Below are 16514 nucleotides of genomic sequence, written 5' to 3'. Positions count from 1 at the left end.
GGTGCCCAGAATCATGTGTCCTGACAGAAAAGACGACTGAACCCAAACTCCTGGATCCCTAGGTAGGACAGGGCTTAGATCTCAGAATCCTGGGTTCTGATGAAGTTGGGAGCTGGGGACTGAGGTTCTTGGGCCGCGAAAGAGCGTAGATTTGAACCTGGACTCCGGAGTCTGAGGGAGAAGGGGCCTTTGGGCCAGGTTACGGATCCAGAGGCTGGAGGGTATGGGGCTGTTGAGCTCCTTGGTGTAGGCGGCTGAGTCTGAGAAGCACAGCTACGGAAACTGAGGGTTGTTAACTAGTTAACTTGCCCAAACTCACAAGCTAGATCGGGACAGACTGACTTTAGAGATCATCGTTTTATTTATTTATTTTTTTTTGCGGTACGCGGGCCTCTCACTGCTGTGGCCTCTCCCGCTGCGGAGCACAGGCTCCGGACGCGCAGGTTCAGCGGCCACGGCTCACGGGCCCAGCCGCTCCGCGGCATGTGGGATCCTCCCAGACCGGGGCACGAACCCATGTCCCCTGCATCGGCAGGCGGACTCTCAACCACTGTGCCACCAGGGAAGCCCGAGATCATCGTTTTATATACCCGTAAACTCTGCCCTGAAGTCAGTACTTGTTGCCAGAACTTAGATTTAATCTCGTTCCATGTGGTTGAAAAGCTTCTTCTCCATCAAATCACAGATCCTGATCGGTTCTTCCAAACGTCTCTAAGAGAAGCCATGGGAGCCTGTCATTTCCAGGTTTTACTGTTCCTCTTTCTCCTAGGAGCCCCGACCTTGATCTGTATGTATTGGGGATGTGGGGGGAGAGCGGCTGGGTCACGGAGGATGGATTTCTGGTGAAAAAGGAGTGCTTTGGGGCCCCGCAGAGAAGGGCACGTGCTTATCTTTATCTCATTTTCTCCCCAGTGGCACAAAACTTGCGTTGTCAAAAGAGTACATTCGTGGGCTTAGAAGCGGATCCAGTAGAGACATTTAACTGGACCACAGACAAAGCTGAGACTTGTGACAATGGGGCATTGTGCCAGGAAACCGTGCTGATGGTTAAGGCTGGTAAAATGAGAAAGAGGCCGTTTGGCTGGTGGGGCAGGGGCAGGGGGGAAGGCGATCATGGCCATGTTAACGCGGTTCCCCCTTCCCCAGGCCAAAAATCAGGCGCTGCCCCCCACCCACTTTCCCTCCCTCTTGTCTCACAGCAGGGACCAAGACAGCAATTTTGGCCACTAAGGGCTGCAGCTCAGACGGGGCACCGGCAATAACGTTTATCCAGCACACGCCAGCCCCTGGCCTAGTCGCAGTCTCCTACAGTAACTACTGTGAGGACTCCTTCTGCAACAACAAAGAGGACTTACATGAGTTATGGAGGACAGAAGAGATTGACGGTACCCTGGGAGGGGAGAGATGGGTGCTGAGAGAAACTCCATACAGCCCTGAAAAAACGGGGCTTACTCTGCTTAGGTCCAAGTGCGCCATACACAAAAGGACCTCAGACCTTTGGCTCGTCTTTCTTTTTCTGAATTGTTACCTTGAGGTCTGGAAACACTGCTCCGAGCAGAGGGGCATCGGTGAAGTCTGGAGTGTAAACGGGGTTTGGGGTCTATTAAGCAATACAATGTCAGTGGAGGTTTCTGAGCAGCGTGGTGGCATCATCCATCTAACAAGCATTGCTTCCCCCTTCGCCGCATGGCCACATCCCGGTTCCCCTGTTGGTCCTCAAGGCCTATAGAAATCTGGCCCCGCCTATCTTTTCAGCTCATTTCCTTCTCTTCCTTCTCTCATTTATTGTATTCTACTTGGGGCTAGGATTCAAAATATTTAACAGTGGAGATGGTACTGACCAATCAGAATGGATGCTGGCTATAAAAAACAGTCCAGTCCCACCTGTGCCTACCAGCTGAGTATCAACACCACAACTTCTCACAATTCTCCAATCCACCAAGCCGGCTCACGCCTCCAGCCCTTGGTCCTCACTGTTTCCCTTGCTCCCCTCCCTCCTCCCCCTCCCCCATTTTCACATAGCTAACCTCTGTTCTTCTTCCATCTCCACTCAGGCGTTGGCTCTGGGAAAATACCTAACCAAAATTATTTTAGGTACTTAGGTGGTCCTCCATTTCTTTGCCACTAGACCTTGGACACAATGCCTACTGAATTGTATGGTAATTACTTACATGTCTGTTTCCTTCAAGGCAGTGATCCTAGCTGGCAGGAACTGTGTCCTTTTCATATCTGTATCTCCACACCTAAGCACAGAGTTTGGAAGTCATGTTGGATGGGGTTCTGACAGCACAGAAATCAGTTGGAGAGGGGTGGGGAGGTGGTAGTAACAGTCCTTGAGTAGAGAGGCATCAGCAGGAAAGACTGGAGGAAGAGAAGGCAGCAAGGGGAGGCAACTCAGAGGCGGACACGCCCTTAATTGTCCCTCTCTCTCCCCCTTCAGCTACCAGAGGGTCAACAGACCTCCGCTGCCCAACCTGTCTGGCTTTGGGGTCCTGTTTGAATGCTCCTTCTCTTTCCTGCCCCAACGATACAAATCAATGCTATCAAGGAAAACTTCAGGTCACTGGAGGTAAACTGAACATCTGATGGTTTCAGAGGCTGGAAAACCAGGCATCTGAGTGTAGCCCAAGAGGTTCTGACACTCAGGGTTCCAGGAATGAGGGAGGCGTGGACTCCTCTCTGGTTTCCTAAAACATCTATGTGTCTCCCCATCCCTCCTTGTTCCACAGGAGACCTCAGCGCACCTTTGGAGATCAAAGGCTGTACATCCGCGGATGGCTGCAGGCTGATGTCTGGGATCTTTACAATAGGGCCCCTGTGGGTGAAGGAAACGTGTCCACTCAGGTCTGTCTCTCCCCGAAAGGTTGAAAGTGGGGCCACATGGCTTCACACTTCAGTCTGGAGGTTAGAGCTACTGCTGCCGCTGTCGCTGCAAGCGCTTGTCCATTGAGTAGGTGCTTCGGGTCCCAGGTCACGGGACATCTCTTCTGAGTGGTCATCAGCAAGCTGAGGGGCAGGTGGAAGCCTGAAGAACAGTCCCAGTGGATGCATCTGACATTTCTAATAAAGTTTCTGCCGTGATGTGTGTATGCCTCAAAACTAGAAGTGGCATTATTGAGCTAAAAGGGCCCTTAAAATTCATCTCCTCCAACCTACACATTTTGCAGAAAGGGAATCAAAGATCTCGAAAACTTGAATGAATTTCTCACACTTACATAGCTATGGGCAGAGCCAGGACCAGAACTCTGATGTTTTGACCTAAAGTCCGGTTTTCCTTTCACTCTAATAGGTTTCTTTGTCTTGCTAGCTGGACAACAGGCTAATGTTGTCCTCCTCCAGAACGCTCCCAACCCAATTGTAAGGCCAACGTCACCTGCCTTGGGGTTCTGATATTTCCCTGGGAGGTGTGGCAGAATGAGAAAAATCAGACTCTAAATTCTTCAATTATAGTGGCCCCATCTCCCTCTATCCTGTTTGTCCCTTGCCCACTTTACATCATTCCTTCCCATCTCTGCTGACTACTTAATGCCTCCTCAGTGGACAGAAGGAACTTAGGAGGGACCTGGGGTTCAGTAGGGTCTGATGAATGTTGGTGAAAAACTATTGGGTGGGGAGATTCTTTTTTCACATTCTTATGCTTATTTATTTAACTTATTACTCAAGAATACGTAAAGTCTATGTTATTGTAAAATACTCCAGTGATATAGGAGCTGTATAGAGCAAAGGTAGAGTAAAGGGGAACAGCCTTTTTTTCATTTTTTTAAAAAACAGCCTTATTGAGGCTTAATTGACATACAATAAACCGCACTGGGAGTGGGAGGAGAGACTTTTAATACAAACTGTTGACCCCTCCCACAAAGGACAGGGGAGTCTGATCATAGTATAGTCCAGCCAAGTTCTTTCTAGAAAGTTCTCTAGTTCTTACTAACTCTTTGAGTTAAAGGCCCACTCCAGCTACTACGTTATCTTTGTTCCCAGGCATCCAGTTCTCCATTGTGTCAGTTTGGTGAATCTCTCTAAAGAGGGAGTGGAAACACCAACAAATAAAACTTTAACTTAATGAGGGGACATATAAATTTGGGAAATTACAAGCATTCAGAGCCTTGACTGTTAAATACAAAATCAAAAACAAAAAACGAACCGAAAAAGCCAAGTAGCTGTTTCCCATAGGACACTGGCTTCTTAATGGCACTGAAGACAGTTGCAGAAGACATTCCTGAGTAAATGGAGGAGAGCCATAGTTTTTAAGAATTTGGCCTGTGAATTGTTTTGGTATCTTTAAAATTATATCTATCATTTGCCGAAGAGCTTTATGCAGCATGTACAAATTTCTCAGTCCACAAACTCAAGTGTGCCGACTTTCTTAATTTTTAAATATATAATATAAACTATTTAAATATATTGTTTCTTTTTATGATAATTTTGTTTTTAAATATATTATTTTTTTATGATAATTTTGTTTATAACAATCCCCCATTCTACCTAGTGGAGTAACCAGTCTGAGTAAACTCAGTCATGTCAGGGTTTTCTCAGTCATTTCAGATCTAAGTTCAGTCAATTCAGGGCTTGTTTTCCTTTCCACTCTCCTCACCCAGGGCTTTGCTATAGTGCTGGTGGGCAGGAGGTGACTGTCTAGTTTTCACCCGTCATGCTGCTCATGTCCAGGTTCTCACTGATGCCTGGGTTCTCAGCTTCCATTCCTGCTGGCTTCCACTGGGAAATCTTCAACCCTGTCTGGGGATTCATGGGCTCCACGCAGGCCCTGTAAGCTCTGCCATCCCTCTTAGCGACTTCGGGGCCTCTTCCAACTGCTCTCAAATCCCACCGAGGTCCTTCAGGAATCTAAAGCAGCCTAGGAATCCCATATAGGTGATGAAATTCCTGAAGATCTGAAGAAAAGATAATTTCGTAGAGACTTGCTTTCTCCCAAGGTAATTGAGAATGAGATGCGGCCTAGACCCTACAATTTATCACCCACCATACACAGACCACTATCACACATTCTTCTCAAACCTACTTTTTCTTTTTCCAACAATCATGCCATAGGAATTCCCTGGCGGTCCAGTGATTGGGACTCTGCGCTCTCAATGCCGAGGGCCCAGGGCTGGGGTTCAATCCCTGGTCGGGGAACTGAGATCCCACGACAAACAATCATGCCATAAAGCCTTCATTCTTAGACTGAAACTTAAAAATTCCAAGTCTAACAAGTTAAAAGTTGGGCCTTTGGAATTACATCAACTTCAATTTACATAGCCTACTCTGAAATTTCAGGGCTGAACATGAAGGTACTTCTGGCTCTTTGCATTTCTAGGATAAAAGGCCTACTGACTGACTAGAGGAGAAGGGACAAGAGAATTAGTACAAAGAATGGAGGCGTGGGGAGGTAACAGTAATAGCATCATATCACCCTGCCATACGTGTGCTTCACCCACCCGGATTTAGCCTCCATCATCACACATGATATTCATTGCTCCCTCCAGGGCTGTCTGTGTTCACGTCCTTTCCTCCCTGAAATTCCATTTCCTCTTCCCACCTACCCACCCCAGAGGGCCCCAGTAGACATCTCACTGCCAACTCCAGCAGACCTTTTCTGACTTCTCTGGCACCCACTGATCTCCCTCAGCATAGCCCCAGCACATCTGCCAGCCTTCCTTCAATATCTTACAGTTTCCCACACAACATATAATCTCCCCTGTCAAGGTAGCAGCACTTCAGGGACAGGCATTATTTCCAACAGCTTTACAACTTAACAGCACCCATAAGATGTGACTGGCAACTTGAGGTTATGGGTCTTCTGCTTATTGAAGTGAACCAAAGTCCACTACACATGCACACACACCCCTCTCCAACAACAAAACTAACCACCATCAACTGCAGCCAATTACCTGAAACTTGGTGCTGACGTGAAAAAAACAGTAAGTTCTAGAGAGTAGACAAGAAAAGAGGTAGAAGTCTAAGAAGGATGGGCACTGCAGAAAGTAAGAATTTGAAAATTCCTCTCTTTTGTCAATGATGTTATAGTGGCCAGGTGGGCACATCCTCGTTTGGGGCAGCGATGTCAGAGTGGGAGATGAGTTTTTTGGGGTGTTTTTTTATTTATTTATTTTGGCTGCGTTGGGTCTTCATTGCTGCACGCGGGCTTTCTCTAGTTGCGGCAAGCAGGGGCTATTCTTCATTGCGGTACGTGGGCTTCTCATTGCAGTGGCTTCTCTTGTTGTGAAGCACGGGCTCTAGGCACGTGGGCTTCAGTAGTTGTGGCACGTGGGCTCAGTAGTTGTGGCACACGGGCTTAGCTGCTCCGTGGCTTGTGGGATCTTCCCGGACCAGGGCTTGAACCCGCGTCCCCTGCATTGGCAGGCAGATTCTTAACGACTGCGCCATCAGGGAAGCCCTGCATTATGTTTTTTTAAAAAGTAAGAAATTTCCTTTGCAGTGAAATATCACTTGTATAAATTAAACAAGGCACGGAGTTCCCTGGTGGCCTAGTGGTTAGGATTCAGGGCCTTCAGTGCCGTGGCCCAGGTTCAATCCCTGGTCGAGGAACTGAGATCCTGCAAGCCACGTGTGGCCAAAAACAATTTTGGCATGGCCAAAAAAATTAATTAATTAATTAACTGAACAACGCTACAGTCAGAATACAGAACAGTTCCTTCATCTCAAAAACTCTCTTGTTCTACTCCTTTGTAATCACATCCCCCTCATCCAAGTCCTTGACAACCACTGATCTGTTCTCTGATCACTATAGATTTGTCTTTTCAAAAAAGTCATAGAAATGGAATCATACAGAATGGAACATTTTGAAACCAACTACTTTCACTCAGCATGATGGCTCTGAGATTCATCCGTGTTGTGCATATCAACAGCTTGCTCCTTTTAATTGAGAAATATTATTACATTGTATGGACATACCACTGTTTGTTTATCCATTAACTCATTGAAGACGTCTGGGTTGTTTCTAGTTTGGGGCAGTTATAAAGTAAACATTTGCGTACAAGTGTTTGCTGTAAACATAAAATTATATTTCTCTCGGGTAAATACTTAGGAGTAGCATTGCTGGGTCATATGGCGAGAGTGTGTTTAACTTTACGAGAAACTGAGAAACTGTTTTCCAGAGCGCTTGTATCATTTTTTTATTCCCACTAGCAATGGATGAGAATTCTAGTTTTGCGGTTTTCAGGATACAGGTCCTGAACATATGTTGTTAGAATCATACTTATTTCACCTTTACGGGGCTATTGTAAATGGTACTTTTAAATTTCAGTTTTTCATTGCTGGCATAGAAAATAAGTGCAATTGATTTTTGTGTGTTGAATCTGGCTAAACTCATTTATTAGTTCTAGGAGCTTTTTTGTGGGCTCCATGAGATTTTCTAAGTAGACAATCATGTCATGTGCAAATAGGGACAGTTGTTTTTTTTTTTTTCTTTCCAGCATGTCGACCTTTTCTTTCTTTTCTTTTCTTATTATAGTGGTTGGGACTTCTAGTACAATGAATAAAAGTAGTGAGAGTGGACACTTTGCTTTGTTCCCAGTCTTAGGAAATTTCTTAAAAATAAAACATACACTTGCCATAGGATTCTGCCATTCCTTTCCCAGGTACTACCCAAAAGAAACAAAAGCATATGTCCATACAAAGATTTTTATACAAATGTTCATAACAGCTTTATTTATAATAGCCAAAAACTGGAAACAACTCAAATGCCCATCAACAGTGGAAAAATAAATAAATTATGACATATCTTTATGATGGAAAACTACTCAGTAAAAAAAGGAATGAACTATGATGCATACAGCCACGTGGATGAATCTTAAAATAATTATCCTGAATGAAAGAAGTTAGACAAAAAGGAGTCCACACCGCACGACTGTACTTATATTAAACTTCAGAGAATGAAAGTTAAATCTACAGTGACAGAAAGCAGATCTGTGGTTATCTAGAATGGATTAAGAGGGGGGAATAGATTACAAAGGAGAACAAAGAAACTTTTGGAGTGATGGATACATTCATTATCTTGACTATGGTAATGGTGAGGTTTCTGGGGTGTTCACATATGTCAAAAATCATCAAATTGTACCCTTTAAATATGTGCAGGGCTTCCCTGGTGGCGCAGTGGTTGAGAGTCCGCCTGCCGATGCAGGGGACACGGGTTCGTGCCCCGGTCCGGGAAGATCCCACATGCCGCGGAGCGGCTGGGCCTGTGAGCCATGGCCGCTGAGCCTGCGCGTCCGGAGCCTGTGCTCCGCAATGGGAGAGGCCACGACAGTGATAGGCCCGCGTACCGCAAAAAAAAAAAAAAAATGCAGTGTACTATATGTCAATTATACCTCAATGAAGCTGTAAAAAAAAGCACAAACTGATAACACTTTTTCTGTTTTTCAGTATTACCTTAAATTACCTTTTCTTGGTAAAACTGGAGTAGAGATGGAGGAGAGAATTATTATATTGAGAAAACTAATTTTGTGTTTGGTGGTCTGCCAGACTCCAATCCATCCCATCTGTTCCTGCTGTCACCAATAAATCAACTGGCTCCCTGTGGACACAGTAAAATCCCTCTGTCTCTGACAGATATTCTCCTCCGCCTCCCAACTCCCTGACCCAGGATTTGCCTCAGGAAGCTGCCATGGCTTGCCAGAGTCACCTATGAAGGGCTCCCTTCTATGGTAACCAGAGGGGCTTTCTTGTATCCATTTCCATTTCTCTGTTTTTGGGGGGTTTGTCTGTTCATTTGTTTGTTTTTTGTGGTACGCGGGCCTCTCACTGTTGTGGCCTCTCCCACTGCGTGGCACAGGCTCTGGACGCACAGGCCCAGCCGCTCCGCGGGCACGAACCCGTGTCCCCTGCATCGGCAGGCGGACTCTCAACCACTGCGCCACCAGGGAAGCCCCATTTGTTTGTTTTGCCACACCCTGAGGCTTGTGGGATCTTAGTTCCCTGACCAGGGATTGAAATCGTGCCCCCTGCAGTGGAAGTGCAGAGTCCTAACCACTGGACCGCTAGGGAATTCCCTTTCCATTTCTGTTTAATTTTCCAATGTGTGACATTTTATAATGTCCAGATATTTCTTGGGTGTTATTGCAGAAGTTAAGGTCTTCCATGTTCTCCCACATCCTAAGCCAAAATCAAAATCTCAATATGTGTGGTTTTTTAAAATAAATTTATTTATTTTTATTTTTATTTATTTTTGGCAGCATTGGGTCTTCATTGTGTGCAGGCTTTCTCTAGTTGCGGCGAGCGGGGGCTACTCTTCGTTGCAGCGCGAGGGCTTCTCACTGCGGTGGCTTCTCTTGTTGCGGAGCACGGGCTGTAGGCACGTAGGCTTCAGCAGTTGTGGCTCACAGGCTCAGTAGTTGTGGCTCGCGGGCTCTAGAGCGCAGGCTCAGTAGTTGTGGCGCACGGGCTTAGTTGATCTGCGGCATGTAGGATCTTCCTGGACCAGGGTTCGAACCCGTGTTCCCTGCATTGGCAGGAGTATTCTTAACCACTGCGTCACCGGTGAAGCCTTCAATATGTGTTTTTAGCACGAGGAAGCTGAGTCTCTGGTCCTAGTCCAATATTACTCCCAACTGCTTTGATTTTATGCCTTCAGAATCAGACTCTATCACATGGTACCCTTCCTTGTTGTCAGCATCAACCAGTCCCTGTAAAAAGTCCTGTCCTCAGTTGATAACTGCACCCTTGTCACTGCCTCCTCTCCATCCTTTCTCTTATTACCCAGTAACTGGGTCTCCACCCTTAACCATCTCACCTCTAATGACTTTTTCTTTCTGTCTCCCTCCTTGTTGTCACAATGCCATTAAAATACTGTACCAACCATGAAATCTCAATTAAATGCCTCTCCCATTAACAACTATAACATAAAGGAAGAGGGTAAAGGAATCTATACGATCATAAAGTTTCTACATTTCACTTGAAGTGGCAAAATATTGATTATAAGTAGACAGTGAAGAGTTAAGTATGAGTATTATACTCCCTAGAACAATGCTAGAAACACCATGGAAGACCAGTTATTACATTGTTAAAAACTAATCGTCAGAAGAGATTAAAAATAGGGACTTCCCTGGTGGTCCTGTGGGCAAGACTCCACGTTCCCAGTGCAGGGGGCCCGGGCTCAATCCCTGGTCGGGCAACTGAGGAGGCCGCATGCCACAGCTGAGAAATTTGTATGCCATAACTAAAGATCCTGAGTGCCACGACTAAGACCTGGAGCAGCCAAAATACATAAATAAATAAATAAATATTTTTTAAAAATAAAAAAAATTAAAACATGAACCAACTATATGGTGTCTACAAGATAATCATTGCAAATACAATGATACAGGTAGGTTAAAAATAAAATGATACACTTCCACTTCTGCTCCAAGTGGAGTAACAGGGACTAAATTTATCCTCCTACATGAAACAAACAAAAACTAGACAAAATACATTGTTTTCAAGACACCTGACATCAAGCAACAAAGGGCAGTAATTCCTGAGCAAGACCGAAAGGATGCAACTGTTTCCAAATAGCTAAACTGAATTTGATAACAAAACTCAATAATATGTACAGGTAGACAAAAAAGATCCAGCACCAAACAAGTAAAACTCACCATGTCCATGCTAGTAGTTCAAAGAAAAGTTAGAATGTCTATTTTAATATAAGACAAAGTGTAATTCACATCAAAGAACACTATCAAGGGCTTCCCTGGTGGCGCAGTGGTTGAGAGTCTGCCTGCCGATGCAGGGGACATGGGTTCGTGCCCCGGTCTGGGAAGATCCCACATGCCGCGGAGCGGCTGGGCCCGTGAGCCGTGGCCGCTGAGGCTGCGTGTCCGGAGCCTGTGCTCCGCAAAGGGAGAGGTCACAGCAGTGAGAGGCCCGCATACCGCAAAAAAAAAAAAAAAAAAGAACACTATCAAGAATAAAGATCATCTCATATGAAAAACAAGTCAGTTCATTAAGTGGATACAACTATTAAACATGGATGCCCTCAATAACAGAATTTCAAATCTACGAAACAAAAACGGAAGGAATTGCAGAGTGAAACGTAAGTCCTCAATTATAGTTCAGGATTTCAATTCCCTTCTCTCAGTAACTCATAGAACAAGCAGAGAGAAGATCAGCAAGTATATAATAGAACTGGATAACACTATCAACCAATTTGACATAATTGACATGTATAGAACATTGCACTCTACAAGAGCAGAATACAAATTCTTTTCAAGTATACATGGAACATTTATCAAGATAGGCCATATCCTGGACCAAAACTTTAGTCACAGTAAATGTGGCGGGATTCAGGTCATAGAAGTTATGTTCTCATACCACGATGGAATTACATTAAAAATCAGTAACAGGGACTTCCCCGGCGGTTAGTGGTTAGGACTCTGCACTTCTGCTGCAGGGGGCATGAGTTCGATCCCTGGTCAGGGAACTAAGATCCCACAAGCTGCTCAGCAAAGCAAAAAAATAAAATAAATAACAAGTCCAATGCAGTTCCATCTGGTTCTCCCACCACCCTACTTGGCCAAGGGTCCCAGCAGCTTGGGTGGTGGGAGAAGCACAGCGGCCAGGCAGCCCATCTTGGGAAGGACCTCAGCGTGCCCTTCAGGTAGGCACGGGGCACACACCCTCCCCACAGCCATGATGCCCAAGACTATGAAGGAGGAGCCCAGGAGGAGATGAGAGGGGTGGTCTGCTAAACCTGGTGCTGCAAAAGTGCAAAGGAAATCAAAAAGGTGGCAGGAAAAAAAAAAGTGCAAACAAAAGGGAAAAGGGGAACAGCGAGAAAACAGGCTGAAGTACCTAACCAAGAAACTAAAGAGTTACCTGCAGAAAGTGGAGAAACTAAAAACAAGGAGAATCCAGGCTCTGATGAAGAAGGAGAAAAAGAAGTCTGATTAATATCATATACCATGCCTTATCAATGCTCCCTGTTTCCCTTCTTGTACATTCCAGAGGAATACTTTTTTCAACTCCTTTGTAAATGCAAGTTGTTAGTAGCTCTAGAAACATTTTTAAGAAAGAGGAATTCCGGGCTTCCCTGGTGGCGCAGGGGGTTAAGAATCTGCCTGCCAATGCGGGGAAGACGGGTTCGAGCCCTGGTCCCTCTTGCAGAGCAACTAAACCTGTGCGCCACAACTACTGAAGCCCGTGTGCCTAGAGCCCGAGCTCTGCAACAAGAGAAGCCACGGCAATGAGGAGCCCGCGCACCGGTAGCTCCCGCCTGCCGCAACCAGAGAAAAGCCCGCACGCAGCAACAAAGACTCAACGCAGCCAAAAAAAGAAAGAGGAATCCTACCTCATCCCATTTGTTAAGTGTAATTTTTTAAAAGCATACAATCATTTGCTAGTTGTTTTTTGTTTGCTTGTTTGTTTGGTTTTGGTACAACCAGAAAATAGTGGGATATGGAATACAGGAGATTTAACTGTCTTGGGTGTAGTTTTTTTTCTTTTTTGCGGTACGCGGGCCTCTCACTGTTGTGGCCTCTCCCGCTGCGGAGCACAGGCTCCGGATGCGCAGCCTCAGCGGCCATGGTTCACGGGCCCAGCCGCTCCGCGGCATGTGGGATCTTCCCGGACCGGGGCACGAACCCGTGTCCTCTGCATCGGCAGGTGGACTCTCAACCACTGCGCCACCAGGGAAGCCCCTGGGAGTATTTTTTGGAGGCGTTGGTGCTCACTCTCTCCAAACTTTGACCAGGATAGAGCTTGGAGGTATTGCTAGCAATAAAAAAGGTGAGAGCGTCCGGGGAGGATAGGAAGAGACAGAGCTGGATAAAGAGGTGGGGTCAGGTGCCACAGTGAGAAGGAAGGATGAGGCAGGTGGAGAGATACGATGAGGTAGAAATGTACAGGAGGAAGAGTGAGGCACAGAGGAAGAAGAGGAGACAGGGGAGAAAAGATGTAAAGAGAGGAAGCGACAAAGGCAAAAGGCAAAAGATGGAGAGAGGAGAGTCTGAGAGGGAAGAAGCAAGAGAGTTTGCAGGATGAGAAATGGAAGGAAGAGGATCTGGGAAGGATTAGTGGCAAGAGAAGGTGAGAGAGGGGCAGAGAGAGGACAGCACAGTCTTTGGAGCAGGCATGAGACAGCAGGAGTCGACATGGGAAGAGCAGAGAGCAAAGGAGAAACAGACCTTTGCTCTCCATGGGACTGACTGGAAAAACAGACTCATTAACGCTGACCCCAAGACTGTGTTCAATTACTGTCCAGTGCATCCACCCGTGGCCATGAATGCAATCAAGCCTCTGAAACCTCAGTGAAGAAAATCAAGAAATCTCAAGCGTGAAGGTGATGCTCTGAGTGACAGAGGTGAAATCCTTTCCCTGCATCTCCACCATGTTCCCGCTGTGTGGGGATCCAATCGATAAACCACTTTCTCTGCAGGTGTGGTCTTTTTTTTTTTTCCCCCTACAAAGAAACCTATGTATCAAATGGGAGGGTCTCAGCGTGCTCAGGTTAATCAGTCAGGATGTTCTTGTCTTCCCTTCCCTTCCTCGGGGTCCTGATGGAACATCAATACACATCACACTAACAAAGATGTTAAAAAAAATTTTTAAAAAAAGTACACATCACAATTGTCCTCCTGGGGGCTTGATTGACAGCTGAAGCCTCGGTGGTGGGACTTGAGGTGAGGGTGGGAGGAGGGTCCCAGAGGGTATAGAGGGCTGGTCCTTGTCGTAAAAGATTTGTCTCGTCCCGACTTAGCTGAGATTTTATTTCTTCCTGGAGCTATTCTCTGACTCCCCAGTATAAGGAGTCCCGATCGTGTCTTTCCAGTTCATCCTTTCTTTACTTACAATTAAACTGTCCATTTTCCCTGGGGGACTGTAATTTGGGGAGGACAGGGTGGACTGCGTTTGCCCTGGCCTCAGTCCTAAGTACGGAATCCAACACATCCTTGGCATTTTTCTAAAGGACTACTCTCCTTTTTAAAACAAACAGGAATTTTAGACGAATATCATTGCCCTCACTAACTGGGCCTGATTCAAAGAAGGTTAAATTCACAGGTGTCAGAAATAATGAAGTGCCTCAAAGACTGATCACTAAATTTTATCCTGGTCAGAAACACCCAGTGCCTATCTAATAAATCCATGGGACCTGGTGATGGACTTTCAGTCACCATCTGGGGAAGAGATACACAGACTTTTAATCGCCGTGCAGGGAGGAGGTACAATATTTGTCCCCCGTGATTTAAAGCCAGTAACGCAGAGCCTCACTTGAAACCAGGACATAAAAATAAATATTTAAATTAAATTTTTTTAATTAAAAAAATTTAATAAAAATAAATAAATAAAAGGAAACCAGGACACTGTAAGGGCTATGCAGTTAATGGGGACCAGAAAATCGTCTCTCGTGGTTCCAAAGAAGTTTTCATTTTTGACTCTCTGAACAGATTATAAGGAAATATTACCCTGGGGGAAAATGTAATCCCAAAGCCTTCACATACTTGGTTTTTTTTAAAAAATTAATTAATTAATTAGTTTATTTTTGGCTGTGTTGGCTCTCCGTTGCGGTGCGTGGATTTCTCATTGCGGTGGCTTCTCTTGTTGCCGAGCACGGGCTCTAGGCACGTGGGCTCAGTAGTTGTGGCTCACGGGCTCTAGAGCGCAGGCTCAGTAGCTGTGGCTCGCTGGCTTTAGAGCACAGGCTCAGTAGTTGTGGCACACGGGCTTAGTTGCTCCGCAGCATGTGGGATCTTCCCGGACCAGGGCTCGAACCCGTGTCCCCTGTGTTGGCAGGCGGATTCTTAACCACTGCGCCACCAGGGAAGTCCCCACATACTTGCTCATGGCACTGAATTTACACAACTGAAAAAGGGCAAGATTACACACACACACACACACACACGCCTGCACAATGCACGCACACATGCATTCCTAGTTGAAGAATGCTGAAAAGTCTAAAGCATTGGCAGAGAAATGGAGGAGGAAGTGGGAGAAATGGCAGGTTCTCAGACTGTATAAATCTTTAGCCTTTTACTAAAGCATCGGCAGAAAAAGATTTAAAACCAATCTCTAGAGATGCTTCTACCAAAAACAAACAAAAAAATTAGCACATTTCAGACAATACATGCTAAATAACTGACATATTCAATTTCACCTGCTATGACAAAGAAAAAATGGAAAATAATTTATAGAAAAAAAATGAACCTTAGGTGAATTGGGGGATTGGGATTGACATATATACACTACTATGTATAAAATAAATAACTAATGAGAACCTACTGTATAGCACAGGGAACTCTACTCAATGATCTGTGGTGACCTAAATGGGTCACCTAAATGGGTGACCTAAATGGGTGACCTAAATGGGAAGGAAATCTAAAAAAGAGGGGATATATGTATACATATGGCTGATTCACTTTGCTGTACAGCGGAAACTAATACAACATTGTAAAGCAACAATACTCCAATTAAAAAAAAGAAAAAAATGAACCTTATAATTATTATTTATTTCTTAGGTCACTGGACTCTAATTGAAAGTCCAGAACTAATCCTTCACATTTGCAGTTGATCTTCAACAACATGTCAAGATAGTTCAATGGGGCAAGAATAATCTTTGCAACAAATGGTGCTGAAACAAGCATATCTGCATGCAAAATAAAGAAGTTGGATACCTCATTTCACACCATATGCAAAAGTTAAGTCAAAATGGGTCATACACTTAATTTTAAGAGCTGATATTATAAAATTCTTAGAAGAAAATATGAGTAAATCTTTAAGACCTTGGGTTAAGAAATTAGTTCTTATTTATAACACTAAAAAGACAAATGACAAAAGAAGAAGTTTACAGATTGGACCTTATCAAAATTTATACTTTAATTTTCAGAAAATGAAAACTGCCAGAATGGGAGAAAAGTATTTGCAGGTCAGGTGTCAGATAAAGAACTTGTATCTAGAACATATAAAGCACTTTTACACCTCAATAATAAAATGACAAATAACCCAATTTAAAAGTGAGCTAAGGGACTTCCCTGCTGGCACAGTGGTTAAGATTCCATGCTACCAATGCAGGAGGCCCCGGTTTGATCCCTGCTCAGGTAACTAGATCGCACATGCATGCCGCAACTGAGGAGCCTGGCTGCCGCAACTAAGAGCCGGCGCAACCAAATAAATAAACAAAACATATTAAAATATATTAACAACTCCACCATCCCAGGAGTCCCCATTACCTTTAAAAAAAAAAGTGAGCTAAGAGGGAATTCCCTGGCAGTCCAGTGGTTGGGACTTGGCACTTCCACTGCAGGGGGCAGGGGTTCGATCCCTGGTCAGGGAACTAAGATCCCACACGATGCCAAAATAAATAAATAATTTTAAAAATAAAAAATAAAGCACACTACTGAATATCACAAAGAAGAAGCAGATTCACAGATACAGAGAACAAATTAGTGTTACCAGTGGGGAGAGGGAAGGACAAAACAGGGTCAGAGGATTAAGAGGCACAGACTGCTATGTATACACAGGGAATATAGCCACTAGTTTATAATAACTATGAATGAAGTATAGCTTTTAAAAATTGTAAATCACTATGTTGT

At 44.8% G+C, this 16514-nt stretch overlaps 1 protein-coding gene and 1 long non-coding RNA gene across 2 annotated transcripts in view; one reads left to right on the top strand and one right to left on the bottom strand.

Annotated features, from left to right (window-relative positions):
* LOC149744592 (uncharacterized) overlaps positions 1–16514 on the bottom strand; it is a 54486-nt gene that overhangs the window by 14414 nt on the left and 23558 nt on the right. The window contains exon 3 of the long non-coding RNA XR_016390925.1: positions 591–2243. This is a non-coding gene — a long non-coding RNA (uncharacterized LOC149744592). The remainder of the gene's footprint in view (positions 1–590; positions 2244–16514) is intronic.
* TEX101 (testis expressed 101) lies at positions 574–3576 on the top strand. Its single transcript, XM_022585517.3, has 5 exons — positions 574–787; positions 913–1056; positions 1200–1385; positions 2441–2569; positions 2730–3576. The coding sequence occupies exons 1-5, from the start codon at positions 724–726 to the stop codon at positions 2948–2950; spliced, it is 744 nt and encodes a 247-aa protein (XP_022441225.1). The 5' UTR covers positions 574–723; the 3' UTR covers positions 2951–3576.

The sequence above is a fragment of the Delphinapterus leucas genome, chromosome 20, assembly GCF_059928025.1.
Source record: "Delphinapterus leucas isolate spDelLeu-1000000601 "Yukka" chromosome 20, BTC_Dleu_Yukka2, whole genome shotgun sequence".
NCBI classification, from domain to species: domain Eukaryota; kingdom Metazoa; phylum Chordata; class Mammalia; order Artiodactyla; family Monodontidae; genus Delphinapterus; species Delphinapterus leucas.
The sequence above is the reverse complement of the archived record's forward strand: the minus strand, read 5'-3'. Positions and strand labels throughout refer to the sequence as shown.